This window comes from Crocodylus porosus, unplaced genomic scaffold (genome assembly GCF_001723895.1).
Source record: "Crocodylus porosus isolate Cpor-Errol unplaced genomic scaffold, CroPor_comp1, whole genome shotgun sequence".
NCBI lineage: Eukaryota > Metazoa > Chordata > Crocodylia > Crocodylidae > Crocodylus > Crocodylus porosus.
In genome coordinates, this window is record NW_017728886.1 from 258027109 (window position 1) to 258044323 (window position 17215).

At 47.3% G+C, this 17215-nt stretch overlaps 1 protein-coding gene across 1 annotated transcript in view; it reads right to left on the reverse strand.

The window, feature by feature from the left end:
- Positions 1 to 10790: 10790 nt before the first annotated feature.
- The window catches only part of LRRC6 (leucine rich repeat containing 6), a 57770-nt gene continuing 51345 nt past the window's right edge, over positions 10791 to 17215 (reverse strand). Inside the window, exon 4 of the mRNA XM_019547387.1 lies at positions 10791 to 11122. Coding sequence (XP_019402932.1) covers positions 10933 to 11122 — 190 coding nt within the window. The 3' untranslated portion in view covers positions 10791 to 10932. The remainder of the gene's footprint in view (positions 11123 to 17215) is intronic.

The window sequence follows — 17215 nt, forward strand, 5'->3', positions numbered from 1 at the left end:
CTGAATCAGTAATGACTAAATAATAGCAACTGAGCTCTTGACTCCTATAAAAATGTTGGCATTTCCAGCTTTAATCACTGTCAGTCCGATCCCTGTAGCTCCCTCCTCCCACTTTTTAAAGTGATACCATGCCACTATGCTTTACAAATGATATTGTATTTTGCTGGGTGTGGTTCTATAGTACAGTCCCATGGCGATGGGAGCAGGCAATTTCATAGTCAACTAAGTCACCATCATGTAGCCCATTTGAATCAGGCCACAATCTCTATACGAGTTGAGCCCATACAGGAAAAAAAAATCTCTTTATTTATTCCCATATCATTTATAGATACATAATGACTGGACCAGCATGTATGAGCTGGGAGGGTGGAGGAAGAGAACAGGATGCAGTAAACTTCTATACCTTAACCACTGGAGTCCCTGTCACCTTTTATATAAGACCCAGATGTTGAGTTCTCTTCTAATACTCTACTCCTAACTCCTTACCTAGGAGGTGCTTAGAGCACAGATATAGTCCTTCTTGGAGGATGAAGCTCTTTGGCCTGTCACAACACATAACCAGAAGGGGATGGTGGTGAGAGGATAGACCTGACCTCACCTGCTCCAGTCCGGCTCATGGCACCTTTCTATGGAATCCTGCTTCTTGGCATATTGCATGTAACTCACCTGGTGCTATTTACCAGGGAAGGCAGAACGCTTTAGACCCCCACCTCATAGGCACTACCTAGCTGCTGTCCCCTCTCCCAGCACACCTCTGGTCATGGTCTTCATTGTGGTCCGATCAAGGTTACAGAAGTCTCAGGGATTTACACACTGACAACTTCCTCTGACCGGTGTTGACTGCTCATCAAAAAGCAGTTTGAATGTAACAAGGCACTGGCCCCGGGCCCTTTTATGGTTCAGAGCGCTCTTCCGGGTCCAGACACAGCAGAGGACTTACTGGGAGATGCAGGGCTGATCAAGCACTGGAGAGTGACATGCCAGCAGTGCCTGGGGCTAACATAGTGACCCATGCATCCAGTGAGTGGTGAAGGAGGCACATGAGGTCCTGGAGCTGGACCCCATTGCCTAAGGAAGACCCTGCTAGAAGGTAAAGATGTGCTGGCTGTAATGAAGATCTTCCCTGGATAGGGGAAGTACAAGAGTGCCAGAGCTCATGTGTGCCTATGCAGAGGCACAGAAACTATAAGAGGAGCTGGGACATGAAGCCGGAGACAGACCCAGAACAAGGTAATGGGAGAATGAAGGCTACGACAGGGCAGGCAGTAAGGAATCTGCAGCTGGGATAAGAGAATTACCAGCACCAGTTAGTCCAGAACTGAGTGGATGCACTCCCAGTAAATTTAAATGAGAAGCAGAGTTTAAATGCGCTTTGTCAATTAATAAGATGTAGAAGAATATTATTGTCAGAGCAGAGCAGCTGCTTGATGGGCCTGGCGATCCAAGGATGTAATGTATATAAATTGATTGATTGAGGATTGATGGAGATATTAACTGAACCCTGAGCAGGTTAAGAAGATTTAGGAAGAGTGATTGACAAGACACTGAAAAACTTGTTAGTTAATGAATTATAGATAATGTTGCTATGTAGGAAAATGGATGGACTGTAAATATTAACTAATTAATATACAGTATTGGTTAACTAATAGACCCAGGGTAAGAACAGAGTTGAGTGTAGAAATGTTTGTTGATTGATGAATAAAGTAAAGAGAAATCAATTGGATGTTGATGTTTAATCAGTAGCCCAGAGAAACAAGGGCCTATTATGGATAGACTCCATGGGGGTGAACCTATTGGATACTGAAGTAAAGATTGATTGGCAGCCCATAAGTATTAATGGCCAGTTCCTGCAAGTTAGAGACTAGAAAAGTACAGGAAACCCTTGCTATTTGCAAACTCTGGTTTGCAGATTCAAATATTCGTGGGGGAGGGCAGGGCCAGGAGGCGGGTGGAGAGTGAGTGCTGGAGACGTGGAGGGAGGTGATGATGGCAGCGGCATCTTCTCCCCCAGAGGCAGCCACATTTGTGCTCGGGGGAAGGGGTCGGTCCCCAGGTGCTGCGGGGCAGCCCCAGGATGGGGAGGGAGGCGGCAGCATCTTCTCCGCCGCTGCTGCTGGACGCAGCTGTAGAGGCACTCGGAGCAGTCGCGGCGGTACTTGGGGGGAAGGGGTCAGTCCCCAGGTGCTGCAGGGACACAGAGGGCAGCTGTGGGGCCTGATGGGCAGCTCCATCAGTCTGACAAGGAGCCCTGTCAGTATTCACAGATTTTGTCATTTGCTGGGATCTCTGGAATGTATCCCTTGTGAATGGCAAGGATCTCCTGTAATCAGTTGCCACATCACAGTTATTGAAAGGGCAAAGCCAGGGAAGAACATGGGACTATGCCTGCATAGGTGTAGTAAGGGTAGGGTGCAGGGGAGGCAGAGCCCTGTAAAGACAACCCTCACTTTCATCCAGATCACTAAGGGTAACTGGAAAATCTCACCTCCCTTTTTTTCTTCCTTTACATTTTGAACTTCAAGGCATGGCAGGACAGCATTAAGAGAGGTGATCCAAAGTGAAGGAGAGGGGTGGCTGAGGAGTGACCCCCAAGTACAAAACTCTTACATTGAAAAAACAAACAAAAAAGCCCTCTGAAGGGTCTGTCCAAAACTTAGCATCACTTCCTGATGCAAAATGATGCACTTTGAAAACAGCATTAGGAAGTGTTTTTCCATAACCAGGAATGTAGAAGTGGGATTTCAACTTCAAACTCAGCAGAGGTTGACAGCTAACAGTTGGTCTTTCACAGGTACTGTCACCAAAGGGAATGCTCAGGTTACCTCAGGGCTTCCTCTTACAATTCATTAACCAAAGAGAACTCTGTTTGCTTCTTGTAGGCTTACCCCTGTGGGAATCCTCATCAGAAACAAACAGCAGGTGAGCAGACTGCTTGCATCCTAAAATATACTCAGTGAGGCAGTGGTGGAGGGAGTGTCTATGACTACACAAAGCTTGGTAGGATGCCTTTTGATACTTTAGCATGTGCTGTACAAGGACATTGTAGGAAAAGATACATTTAAAATGAGCTTTACTTTGAAATGGTGTAAAAAAAAAAAAATTTCTGTTTTGTACTTCTGGCTCAGGAGAAAATGGTTTTGGGGGAGTGCGCGGGGTCCTAGGAGCGGCCGTGATCTCCCCTAACGCCCCTACCATGCCAAGTTCGCGAGAAAGCACCCTCATTCTTGCCCGCCACATCTTTGATGTTACGTATTTTATAAGGGAGGCTGCCTTTTGTCCCGTTGGACACGGTGCTCTGGTTTATCCTGGCCCCTGGTTCTTTATGGATTGACTTGGTGCACCCCATCCTTATGGGCTATGCGTGGCCCAACCTCCCCTGTACCACGCCCCAAGCCTCGCAGATGTCCCGGACATTGTTTGATTGGTTTCCTTTCCGCGCCCTCACTGGCACCCCCGGGCTTGTAACGCAGCCGGCACCCCTCACTGGCGCCCCCGGGCTTGTCATGCAGCCGGCACCCCTCACTGGCGCCCCCCCGGGCTTGTCACGCAGCCGGCACCCCTCACTGGCGCCCCCCCGGGCTTGCCATGCAGCCGGCGCCCCTCACTGGCGCCTCTCACAATTGCCCCCACCTCACTGGTCCCTGGGTCCGTCGCACTGGGGCCTTATCTGCGACTGTGCCTGCCCTGGGGCCCTGTCTCACAATCCGGACTCAGGTGGCTGTAGCTGTGCCTGGCCCCCAAATTCCCCTCTGGGGTCTTAAGTGAGCACCCTCCCTGGGGCTGCTCACCTGCGCGCCCTCCCTGGGCTCCGCCTGCACTAGGGCCTTCCTCCGAGCTTTGAGCTCAGGTGGTCACGGCTGTACCTGGCCCCTAAATCCCCTCCTCGGGTCTATGACTCCTGTGGGGCTCAGGCGGCCTTGACCTTACCTGGCCCCCAGTGCACGGTGTCCCTTCTCGGGGCTGGGGTCAGTGCACTCCTAAATGCTGTGCCCTCTCTGGCACCAGGGTCCCCACACCGCTGTGGGGCCCTGTCACAGGGTGGGGCCTAGGAGCAGCCGTGATCTCTCTCTAACGCCCCCTGCCGTGCCAAGTAGGCGGTCCAGCACCCTCTTACTCGCCCGCCACGTCTTGTTGTTATATGGTTCTAGAAGGGAGGCTGCCTCTTATCACCCTGGACACTGTGCTATGCTTATACTGTCCCCCGTTCCGTAGGGAGTGACCTGGTGCACCCCAGCCTTATGGGCTATGCATGCCTCCAACCTCCCCTTTAGCACGCCCCAAGCCTCGCAGATGTACTGGACGTTATCTGGTCAGTTTCCTGTATGCGCCCTTCACCAGCGCCCCTGTGCTTGTCACACAACTGGCGCCCCTTCACCGGCGCCCCTGGGCTTGTCACACAACCGGCGCCCCTCTATCCGCTAGCCCTCTCGGGCCTACTAACTATATCCGCCCCCCTCCTGGGGTCCGCACAATATACTCGCCCCTCCTGGGGCCTCTCCACATACAGACGATGCCCCCACTGGGGCCTGTCCCTCCATGCACTCGCCCTCTCTGGGCTCTCTATAATTGCGGACTCGCCCTCTCCGGGCTCGTCTCTATGGTAGCACCCTACCCTGGGCTTCTCTTCCTGTGTGCCCCTCACTTGGGCCTAACACAAACCCCTCGGGCTGCTCACTGGTGGTCCTTGCAAGTGGGGCTCAGGTGGCCTTACCCGTGCCTGGCCCCCAAAATCCTCTTTGCCCCTTCTCAGGGCTGGGGTATTGCACCCCAAACTACAGTGCCCTTGCCGGTGCTGTGCACCTTGTCAGGGCTGGGGTAGTACACCCCTACTATGGTGCCCTCGCGGGCACCAGGTCCCCACCACTGTGGAGCCCCTCAGGGACTCTTCCTAATTGGGGCTCAGGCGGCCCTAGCCTTACCTGGCCCCCTTGACCCCTTTCTCTGGGTCCTGCCCCCCTGGGGCTTCTACCTACGCCCATGCTGGGCTTCCTCTCACTAAACGTGCCCACCTCGGGCTCCTCAATCTGTTCGCCCCTTCTGGGGCTGGGGTCTAGATGCCCCGCAATACAGCACCCCTCTCTGGCACTGGGAGCACCCCACCTCCCTGGGGAGCTCCTGATGAGGCCTCCTCCACCCCTACAGCCTCGCCTGGTCCTCCAGTATAACAATAACTAAACAGAACCATAAGCCAATCGGCTGTAACGCAACAATAAGCCTCCTGGCTATAACATAGGATCTAGGCGCACCTGGCTGTCCTGCAAAGGCCTCTCAGTCAGGGTTCTCTCCACCCTTACCATGGTGCAGCCCCTTGGGTGCTCAGGCTGCACCGCTCGTCTCTGCTCTGCTTGGCTGTCCTGCAGAGCTCCTGCACCTCAGGTCACCAAAAGGGAACTGCTGCTAAGCTTTGGCTTGGGCTGTTTATAAAGGCCCGGCCTTGCCTGGCTGCTCCGGCAACCAACACCTGTGCTGTCTCAGGGAGCTTCAGCAGCCCTTATTCCTTCACAGGAACAGGGCACCCAAGTGCTCCTGTGACAAGCCCCTATGAGGCCTCCTCCAACCCCTGTTAGCCTCACCTGGTCCTCCAGTGTAACAACAAACAACAAACGCAATAACACTAGCCAACTGGCTATACCTCAAACTAAGCCTCCTGGCTAAATGTAAACCTCTAAGCCAGCTAGCTAATTATCAATCAAATGCCTACCCAGGCTTTCTCCTCCCAGTATCCTTGAGCCGAAGCTGTTCAGGCCATCTAGCTTCTCTAAGCTGCATACTTCAGCAGAGCTCCTTCTCCCTTGGATGTTAGCGGGGAACTGCCTGCTTGGCCTCAGCCTAGGCTGTTTATATAGGCCAGGCCCTGCTCCCTTCCGGTCAGCTGACCGAACTGCTGTTGCCCCAGCAACCAGCACCTGTACCTTTTCCTAGGAGCAGGTCACTGAAGTGCCCTGCGACAGGGAGTAAACTGGACACTTTTCTTTCACAGTTCAGGAGCGAGCAGCAGATTCTAGGGCAAATTCTAGAGCCAAAGACTATATCCTATTTTAGAGAACAGCAGTCACATCTCCCTCCCCCTCCAACCATCTACATTTCCTACAGGCCTGGAGTTCATTATTACTGTTATCCACATTCTATATACTGAAGGGTCAATGAACGCACCTTCAGCTTGCTGCTCAGACTCAAGCTCCACGCGACAGAGACAATACCCGGCATATTAACTCACACCCTCTACATATATCTCATCAGACCTCAATGGGACGGTGAGCTTAATAGTTTACCTCACTGTCTCTTCAAACAGGCTGCATGCTACTTCTGCTATTGTGTTCCACTCTGGTGTGGGTCAGCACTCTTACCAGACACAATCTGACCTTTAATCTGCCCACTCTATGCCACCTGGACACAGATAGAGAAGGATGCTGTCAATCACTGTGTGAGGGCTCAGGATGGAAAGATCACACCCCTAGCCAATCACACCAGAGGCTCTAATGGAAAAAAACACAGGTCTAGACACAACTATGGTACCAGAAGAGAGCTTTTGCTGCTTGAGCTAATTTCCTTTGGGGAGACAGTTATTCCAGCAGAAAAAGCCCTTCAACGGACACATGCCACATCTCCACGAGGGGGCTCTGCTGACATAGCCACACCCATAAAGCAACACCAGCTCCATAACGTGTGCAAATCTTCAATGTCCTATATGGCAAGCCTTATGAATACAGTCAGATACACATAGTATTCATAAAAATAGCACACACCTTCCACACTCATGCACTGAATTCCAAGCCAAATACAATTAGTTTAAAAGTAAAGTGAGATTTCTTACCTCCCTGCCCATCAGGAAAACAGCCTAAGGTACAAGAAACAAATTATGTTCTTCCCAGCTCACACATCCACAAAACATTTTGCAATACAAACTTAGTTGACAGTTTTGTTTTGCTGCATAAGCCAGAGAAGAACCCAGGTTTCTCCCTAGAGCTGCGATCTGTCCTGTAATCTCAATAGGAGTATAATATAGTACAATCTTTTTTTAGTTAGTAAAGTCAGCGGCTATTACTCGGAATGTGCAGAGACAATACTGCCTTGGGAAAGGGCATTTTCTGCCAGAACGCTTGACTGACACATCTTCCAGCCATGTAGCTGGTTCAATAAAAGATATTACTAAACAAATTCTGCTTTTCACATATTCCCTGGACCACTGCGGCTACATCAGCATTGTAACACTACTATCTAGCATATTGGTATCTTTTCATTTAATAAACTATTTTTGTACTTTCAGTCAGCAAAACAAAGCTGGCTGAAGAGATGTTAGGGCTAGGAGGTTTTTATCCCAGATTAATCCATGGTAAGATTGGAAAAATCAGGTCAGTGCACAGAGGCTAAAAAAGAAAAGCTGTACAGGAGACCATTGTTAGACCCTGACTCCATGCAGCGCCCAATGACTAGGAAGACGACAATCTAATTGCTCATGGGTCTTATTACTCATTAGCCAGAGCAAGCAGGGAGCAAACACTACTTGCATACATTGCTCTCAACAGCTTTATTCAGAATGGAGACAGCTTCGGGCAAGCTCCCTCACAGACACAGCCTGTGAATACAGGGAGCAGCAACGAACAATAGTTATTTCCACATTTATACACTTTGGTTCATGCTTATTAACATTCACTCCACCCTCACTCCTCCTTCTGTTCCACACATTTCTTCTCTTATCTTAAGCTCTGCCTCTGTTTACTGTTTACTTCATTAACATGAAATTGCATATGCATTTCATTCATTTACATGTCTTTTTGCTATGTCCAAGACCTTGACTTTACTTCTTTCGTCAATGGGTGGACCTTGACCAAAACCTGGAAGCTTCTTCACCAATCACCATTCACCTTTTCACATATGTTCATCTCGGATTCTGTTACCAATTACGTGTCGTTTTTCACACTCCAGTATGTTTTCCTGTCCCATGTTGTACCATCTTCCACGTTCCTAAAGCTTCACCTCATTTACAGTATACAGATTCACACAGACTAACTTGAAAATGGTTAACGTTCTGCCTTGTAGTTAGCAGCTTTTGCTAGGCCACAAGTAATAGCCACAGATAGCCAAATATCTGAGAACAGAATCTAGCCCTTTGTCATCATTAACCATGAAAACAGATCATCGCTTTCCTCCTAATAGGAAAGCCAAATGCAAAATTTTCAATTTATGTTACTTCGGGTAAAGACATGCAGTGCAGTCAAAAGTTCAAAGCAAAACTTTGCTTACAAACTACAGGGTCAGCCATCCAGGTGAATTTCTTGGAGATATTAAGGCAGCCACCTAATCCTGGTCTGCTAAATAAATGAAAAGTATTTATCACTTCAAAAATCTCTTTGATTGTTCGGGTATGAATGCACCTCACTCATTCATTTTTGGCCATAAAGAGGAGAACATGTAAATTAAGAAGAAAAAAAAATCCAACCCAATCTAAATCAAAGAAACTCCCCTCCCAACCAACAAAATAACCCTGGGGGGTGGAGGGGGGGGTCCTGATTTTTTTTAAATTTGTGAAGAGTATCTCATAGTGTTAAAAGCAAAAGACCTTTTTCATCCATTTCTGCACCACTTCCATGCAGAAGCAAGCAAGTTCCACTTTTTTGGAACAAATTCATTAGGGTTTCCCTTAGAATGACAATCTCCATTTTATGAGACACTTACTGACAAGATTATATAGCTCCTTTTAACACCTCAATTTATCCTTTTTTTTTTGCTTTAAAAGTAGAGGTGACCTGCAAATAAAAAAAAATGTGAACTGCATTTACTACAAGAATGTATGTTAAATACCTAAACCAGGGGTAGACAATTATTTCAGGCAGAGGGCTGTTTACTGAGGTTTGGCGAGCCATTGAGGGCCTCATGACAGGCAGCCAGAGGCAAATAAATATTAATTTTCTAAATTTTTTAGGGGCCCTGTGGTTCGGATAGAATGGCCTGGTGGGCCACATCTGGCCCACAGGCTGCATTTTGCCTGCCCCTGGCCTAAACTAAGAAGTGAAAGAGGCATTCACAAATTTGCTGTGTCAAGTTACTGCACCTGGTTTCACTATGATACAGTAAAGTGAATTCATTACGCTTTGAAGAAGTCCGTTCCAACCTACTGGGAGCAATACAGGGGTCTGGGAATAAAGTCCATCAGGAGACTCCTGCAGTTGTTAGAACAGTGGAAGGGCAGGGTAGGAACAAGTCCCTCTAGCTCCAAGCCCTAATGCCCCAAATTGTCTTTGCCCCCACATCTCAGAGGAGCTGCAAATTAGACCCCAACAATTTCAACAAATCCTGAAATTGCTGGAAGCCAAGGAAAGACAAAAGAGACCAGCACCCAGGGCACTGGAAAGATCTAGCTGACTTAGCCCAACTTTTCTGAAGTGGCAGGTCATCTGGGGTGTATTATCCAGCTGTAATCTTCCCCTCCCCACAGAATCACTACGGACTGGCACCTTCACACTCCTCAAGCACACTGGTAATTATATTGCTGAAAGTACAATCTGAAAGCTGTTTATTGTGTTGGTAGATTTACTGTTGCAGGAAGGATGGGCTAGCTCCATCGACCCCTTCTCAGTCCCAGAGTATAGGAACATCAGTGCAAGTGCATCACACCCAATGCAAGAGGTTTCTTTGCTGCTGCCTTCTTAAGAAAGTAAGCACTGGAAAATGCCTGGGGACTTCAGCTCTGTGTGGTTCATCCTAGGTAATAGGATAATTAATTGTTGTTGCCATCCTCATTTGTTATCTTTTTAATTAGACTGTGAGGTCTTTGAGGTAGTGTGTCAATCTTCCTATTGGTTTATATCCTGCCAACAGTGAGATATCCCAGTTTTGAAGAGGCCTTTGGAACCCTGTCATGACACAAGCACACAATTTAGAAAAAGAGAAGTGTGACAGGAGTATTGCTATCAGAGCCTTTCTAGGAGTGACTCCACCCTCTTGTAATGGGCCAACCTCTTGCTTACTCACCTGCCATGCCTTGATCTTAATTGATTAATTGATTGATGTAATCAGTGGGAGGTTGCCCATTTTATGTGACTCGGTGTCAGGGGGCGCTACCTGCGGCTCCTTTTCCTCCCCTACACCGCAGCCCAAGCCTCGCAGATGGTACTGATGTGGTTTGACCTGGACCCTGTTATGCCTTGGCCCTCTCCTTTACTTCTGGGTCTTCTCACTGCCCCCCCCTCGCTCTGGGGGCTGGGGTCAATGCACCCCCAAAACACTGCGCCCTCTCTGGTGGCAGGGTCCCTACACTACCGTGGAGCTCCTATGAGGCCTCCTCCAGCCCCTAATAGCCTCACCCGGTCCTCCGGTCAAAACAGTAAACACAAGAACACAAAGCCCCTGGGCTACAACATAAAAGCTAGACTGTCCGGTCAAACAAGATTCAATCCCTACCAGAGAGAGAGACAGACCTCCCCAACCCCAGCAGTAACCGAGGGATACTCCCACTGTCAGAATTCTCCCCTTCATCTGTCTTACCCGAGTTCCTCCTCCCTTGGCCACCGGAGGGGAACTGCCCTTCTGGCCTCCTGCTTGGGTTTAAGAAGGGCTAAGCCCTGCCCCTTCCTGTCAGCTGGTTTCACTGGTTGCCCTAGCAACCAGCACCTGCACAGCCCAGGTGACTGGCAGCTGAGCCTCCCCCTTCTCACCACTAGGGGTCTCTCCTGAGCCGTTTCTGCTTTCAGGTGCAGGGCACCTGAGTGCTCTGCGACAAGAAGGTAAGTATTAATCTTCTAATTGAAAGAGGCAGAAAAGTACAGCAAAAGTATAACAAAAACAACTGATAGCAATAACTAATATTTTTTAATTTCAGTAGACAATAAGGTTATTATATACATAGATCCTCTATTATGTGAGTCAAGAAAGCTGCTGAGGCTAACTCAGAGGCAATGCAGGTTACAGAATGTGAAAACCTCTCAGTACATTTCAAATTAAGGGAGGAACATCTTCGCCATCCACCGAGTCAGTATAACTCTTCTCAACAGGCTCTATTGCCTTTTGTTGTTGAAGCCTAATAGGACCTTGTCCAGTTCGCTCCTTTTCTTGGACTATGTTTGCTATATCGGGGAATGAGTATTTGTTAGGATCCACTTCTAGTTGCTCAACTCGCTGTCTTCTGGAACAAAAGAGAGCAGCACGTCAAATGAAGCAGCAACTTTTTGAGAACCATTCTTCTTCCAGTAATGTCCATAGGAATTTTGCCCCTCACTCCAATGGAAACAGGGTTAAGGAACTTATTACCAAAGAGGGATTCTTCACTCAAAATGAGTCAAAGCACAGATAATTCACTATTGTCTGGTGGACACATAAATCATTACTAGCTAGACTTTTTATGAGTCTATAAATATTTTATGCTTATTCCTTTGACACCTATAGTATTTTATACCAAGATAATGTGATTAATGGTTGGTATCAATTGCTGGCTGCTGAGGTAGCAGAGAGTTTGATCACAACAATTTTCTTTTTTGTTTGCATTTAACTCAGTCTCGCTTCAGTTATTTAAATGGTCTCTATATAAATCCCTAGCAAAATAGGAAGCAGAAATTAATAGCACTTAAAAAAAAAATCAAACAAATACTAAATATTTAAACTGAAGCATGAATTTGTTTGTTATTTATTTTTTGACACTGTGGTTTCCAGCAAGTCTTGCAATATTGTAGAACTTCACAGGATGCATAAACTGCTTATCCAGTCCAGATTAGGGACACTTTTGAAATCATGACCAACAGAGGTCTATATCCACTCATTATATCGCTGTACCAGAAGAGATTTTACTTGTTTTCCATTGCAGGGTTTTCCTAAAGGAAGAGTGGGAGACCCCTTTGGTTAGAAAAGCAAAAATTTCTAGCCTGTTTCCAGTAATTTGTGACTGTTTGTTCATATTTTTTAAATACTGACATGTAGCTAATTGGTAAAACAGAATCCAGCCTCCTTCACAGCTAATAATAGTGGCTTCATTTCACATTGCAAGGCTGCAGTGGGCCACTGTTCTAAATCCAACATCAGAAATGGCAGCAAACATGAATTAAAACTTGGCGCTTGTCTAGAAGTTCTTAAAAGCTAATCCAGAGCCTATTGGAGCAAAAGAAGGAAAGTTGTGAAGGGAAAAATAACACTGTGTTACATGGTGAAGAAGTTACCCAAGAAGACCATCAGATGAAATATGCTTTGACACAAAAATAGTAGGCCTGTGAGAATAGGGATTCAATTTGGATTTGGATCCGGCTGATTCAGATGCCAGAGATTCAATTCAGAGATCCAAATCGTTTTTCCAATTTGATTCAGCTGAATCGCTTTGGAAGATTTGGAGCCGATTCGGAGCTGATTCAGAGATTCGGCCATAGAGTATAATGGGGAATCAATGAAATATCTATAACTTCGTTGTCTTTTGGCTGATTCAGATGACATCGGCAGGGACGGCAGCCTCTGCCGAGAGCATGACATGTGCCAAGTTTCAAGGTGATAGGTATGTGTGCTAAGCCACAATGGGGTGAAAACTGCAGGGATGGTAGCTCTTGCTGAGGCCACAAAGCCTGCCAAGTTTCAAGGAGATAAGTGCAGGGGTTTGGGGGAAACTGCACCTCAAGCTGCGGACAAGCAAAACTCATGACATGGGTGACACTGCATGTGGTAAGGCACAGCGGGGTGAAAGCTGCAGGTCTGCTAGCCCCTGCTGAGGCCATGAAGCCTGCCAGCTGCCCCCACACCCATGCCCCAAGACAGACACAGTTGCACAAGCACCTATGTCATGAGTTTTGCCTGTCAGCAGGCACAGGTGCAGGGCCCCAGAACCCAGAATCCCTGCATTTATCTCCTTGACAGCTAGCAGCTTCGTGGTCTCAGCAGGGGCTAGCAGACCTGCAGCCTTCACCCTGCTGCGCCTCAACACACACAGTGTCACCCATGGCACGAGTTTTGCTTGTCTGCAGCTTGAGATGCAGTTCCCCCCAAACCCCTGCACTGATCTCCTTGAAACATGGCAGGCTTTGTGGCCTCAGCAAGATCTACCACCCCTGCAGTTTTGACCCCACTGTGGCTTAACACACACACGACATGAGATTTGCTTTCAGGACTTTGAGGTGCAATTTCCCAGAAACCCCTGGACCTATCACCTTGAAACTTGGTACATGGCATGCACTCAGCAGAGGCTACCATCCCTGCAAGTTTCATCTGAAGCAGCCAAAAGACAACAAAGTTATAGATAGTTCATTTATTCCCCATTATAACCTGTGGTCAAATCTCCAAATCGCTGAATCTTTTCCGAATCTTTTCTGAATCGATTCAGAAACTCCAAATCGATTCAGAAAGCCTAAAGCTTCCAGCAATTCCATTCAGATTCATAGATTCAGCCTCCAAATCATCTCTGACTCCAAATCATGATCCGAAGCTTTGCACAGCCCTAAAAAAGAGCCAAGATAATTTCTCTGTGATAAAACTTTGTTCAGTACAAGGGAAGAGGCTTCTGTCAGGGAACTGGTTGAGGTTACTTGATACTGGATTCGAGTCTAAGTAGCCGTTCTACCACAAGATCCCTTCACCTGTGGAGTTTAGACATCAAGAAGTTTTGTTCCACCATGCCTCGTTATTTTAGGCCAGTGATTCTCAACCAGAGTGCCTTTGAAGGGTGCCACAAGATATAAGGAGATAAGTTAGGTATGAGAGGACAAGCAGATAAGCCTTGCTCAGGCTTGTCCCTGCCTGGACAATCCCCCACCCCTACTGCCCAGCGCATATGGAAGGAAATGACTATATACTTTAGTGTACCACTCAATTCACAAATTATGCAGGGATGTTTCGAGTCTCAAAAAGTTAAATGCCACTATTTTAGGCTCATGGCAAGTCCTTCCCTTTCCCTGACATGACCCCTACACCACTGTTGAGGGGAGTTGTCGCTGGCATAGGACAATACTCTACTTCTGTCAGCTTTATGTCCCGGAGGAATTCCTCTTGCAAAAGGAAGTCTCCAGCAGTCACTCAGCTTATCTATTTTGTGCTACGCACCAGGGCAGCAGACCAGAGAAGTTAGCTCCTTGTTTTAAGAATCTGGATAGACAAAAACCAGCTCCAGTCATTTCCACAGCAAATGCTACAACCCCCCCCCCACACACACACACACACACTTTGAGGAGAATGCTATGGGTAATGGCGATGCACACAAGATGACTTCTGTGTTTTCACCCTGAATATTCCTTAGCTATAGGGCAAGATGCTTTATGCTATTCAACATTTTAATGAAACAGAAGTGGAGTCACATTGTGGCAATGTTCTATAAAACGTTCATCCCTGAGAGGCAATACAATTATTCATTTCCTGTGCAACTTGCAAAATGTGCCATGACCTTGAAACAGATTGTTACTAGCTTTTGGGTGGTTTCCAGAAGTGCACATCCTGCAAAGAACTGTCTCTCTACTCCAGTTGTGTGGATTTAATTCTTTGGAGTAGCTCAGCAAAAGCTAAAAATGCAGAAGTAAAACCATGTTGGTCTTAGGATGTTTTATTTGCATAGTATGAGAAAGATTCCTTTCTTAAGTATTGGACTTATTTTACATTCATTTTTTAATGGCTTTAGATAAGCCAGAAATTGAACAAATTACTCTTTATGAAAATATGACAAACCGCTTGGTTTATATAGCTTGACTGGCTGAAAACATGTAAATGCACAAGTTAAATGGCAGAAATAACAGCACATTTGGAAAATGAGTCATGGAAGTCATGCAACAGTAGCATACACATCATCCAACAAATGCTTCCTGCTAGTCCACAACATAAAGTACTTTGAGAACCAGCAGTAGGAAGGTACGTATTGAAAAAATAAGTGGGTCCCTGTCTTTCTGCTCATGTGCTCTTCTTCCCACTGAGGAAATCATTCTAGCCTTCAAAAACCACTCACATGTCCATGAAGTGTGGGAGGATCATCGTCTCTATTGTCATTATCTCTCTGAGGCAAAGAGACTGAGGACCAGACCCAAATTGTACCCACAGGCACTACTGCTTAAGTGTTGCAATGCCTAAAAATCAAAAAGCAATGTCTTGTTCTATGAATCCTCCTTGGACCTATAATCCAGTCTGAAGGTACTGCCTTCTTCTGAAGCGCTGCCATGCTATTGGGCTGCTCCACTGTAATATTAGCCCTTTCAAGGGGTGAATGCAATGCTTACACCAGCTCCAGAGATGCAATTACTCCAATGCCCTAGGCTGATGCTGGAGACAACATGCACATCATTAATACTGATCTGGGAAAGGTGCTGTTGAACCAAATCCTGCTCTCTGCCAAATAGGGAAAAACTGTCTCAGTTTACAGAATTTTCTGCTATAGAGCCTAGGGCTCTGAGATCAAAAAAAGGTTTTATTTTTATCTTAGATTCTGGCCCAAATATTTGAGTCTGGGAGACCTAGGCAAAATCTGTCTAGTAAGCCAGGTAAATAATTTTGTTTTAAAACAACCAGAGACTTGGGTGCCTCTTTCAGCACATAGGAATCCTTCAACTCACTTTACATGGCCATACTCTGAAAATCAAAGAATAACCACAGTTCTCAGAATCAGGTTATCATTTAAAAGGACATGATATGCACTAATCATGACAGCTGAATTCATGTTTCAAGGATAAAATTATAATCAGGAAGGGAAGATGTAAGTCATTGCAAATAAGTTGTGATAAACGAAGTGCTGCTGTTCCCAAGGCCACCTTGTTCTGCAAGTACCACTCATAAACAGGATTCATCAAAATACAAATCTGCAAAAGTTTCTGCATCTTGGATTTACAAAAGTTAGTGAGAGAATAAAATCCACAAAGCTTTTCTTGTTAGAAGAATACTGAACAGGACAAATGTAACTCTGACCAAATCCTTTAGATTTCTCAAAACAATATATTAATGTAGAATACATTACAGCTACTACCTGAACTCCTGACTTGACAACTGCAAAAAAGTTTGCCCAGTGAAATATTGGCATGGCAGTTTGAAGACAAATGTCAGCTTCATACCAGATATTCCTGATTTTCCTGGTTTTTCAATACTGCATCAAATCTCATCTTTTTGATAAACATAGTCAATGTAATTAGAAACACCTAGGAAGTTGCTTAGCTGAGACAACTTGGAGTCTACCCCACTCTACATATTACAGATATTGCCACAGGTGGATAGAAAAAAAAATATTTGGGGGTGGGTGCTGAGCATATGTGCACATTTATGCGTGCTCTCTCCTCCCCCACAAGTAAGTCTGCAGTTAAGTTACATCCACGTGTGCTCCTCCCCACCCCCACAAGTAAGTCTGTGGGTGAAGGGGTGGGGTGAGGGGAAAGAGTCATGGGGGGGACCAGATTGAGGACCCTGTGGTAAGGAAGAGAGTGAAGCACAGGCAGGAGCAGGGGCTGGAGTGAGTGTGGCCCTGGCCAGGCTGGGTGGTAGGACAATTGGAGCTCAGGCAGCAGATCTTGGGGTGTAGGGGGCTCCTGCCACTGTGCGCACCCTGGCGGAGGCCCAGGGGGCACATGCCCCCCCATCTGTGTGCAGAGCGGAGGTGGCTGCTGCTATGTGCTTGGCTTGGCTTCCTGCTGCAGCTGCCCCAGGAGTGGCGAAAGGCCACGTGTGTCCTGCTGCTGGGTGGACAGGCAGGCAAGTGGCGTCCCAGGGCAGCTACAGCAGGGAGCCCCATGCACAAATGAGGGGGCATGTCTTCCCCTGGGTCTCCACCAGGTATGCGCAGTGGCAGGAGCACGCCACGCCTCTGGACAACCTGCCTAGGCTCCTATTGTTCCACCGCCCAGCCCGACCAGGGCCCCACTGACCCCAGCCCCAGCTCATGCCCCACTTCCTCCTTCATCATGGGGGCCTCAACCTGTTCCCCCACAACCCCTTCCCCTTCACGGAATCAACTGGTATTTGCCTGCTGTGCTGGGAAGCCAGTGATCTAAATCCTGGGCTGTGATCCTGGCTGTGTATGCACCCTCCTCACCCCTGCTGCAGCTGCATAGAGCCTGCAGCTGGGCTGCCCTGAGGCCCTACACACTGCCCTGTGTTGGGGGAGGGGGGATGAGCCCTGTTAGCCCCGGCCTTCTGCCGCTTATGGATATCATGCAATTAATGGGTTATTTCTATAATAACCTGAATACCAGTTACACCTCGTGAAGGAACACCTTGAGAAGCTGGATACCTTCAAGTCAGCCGGCCCTGACAATCTGCACCCCAGGGTACTCAAGGAGCTGGAGAG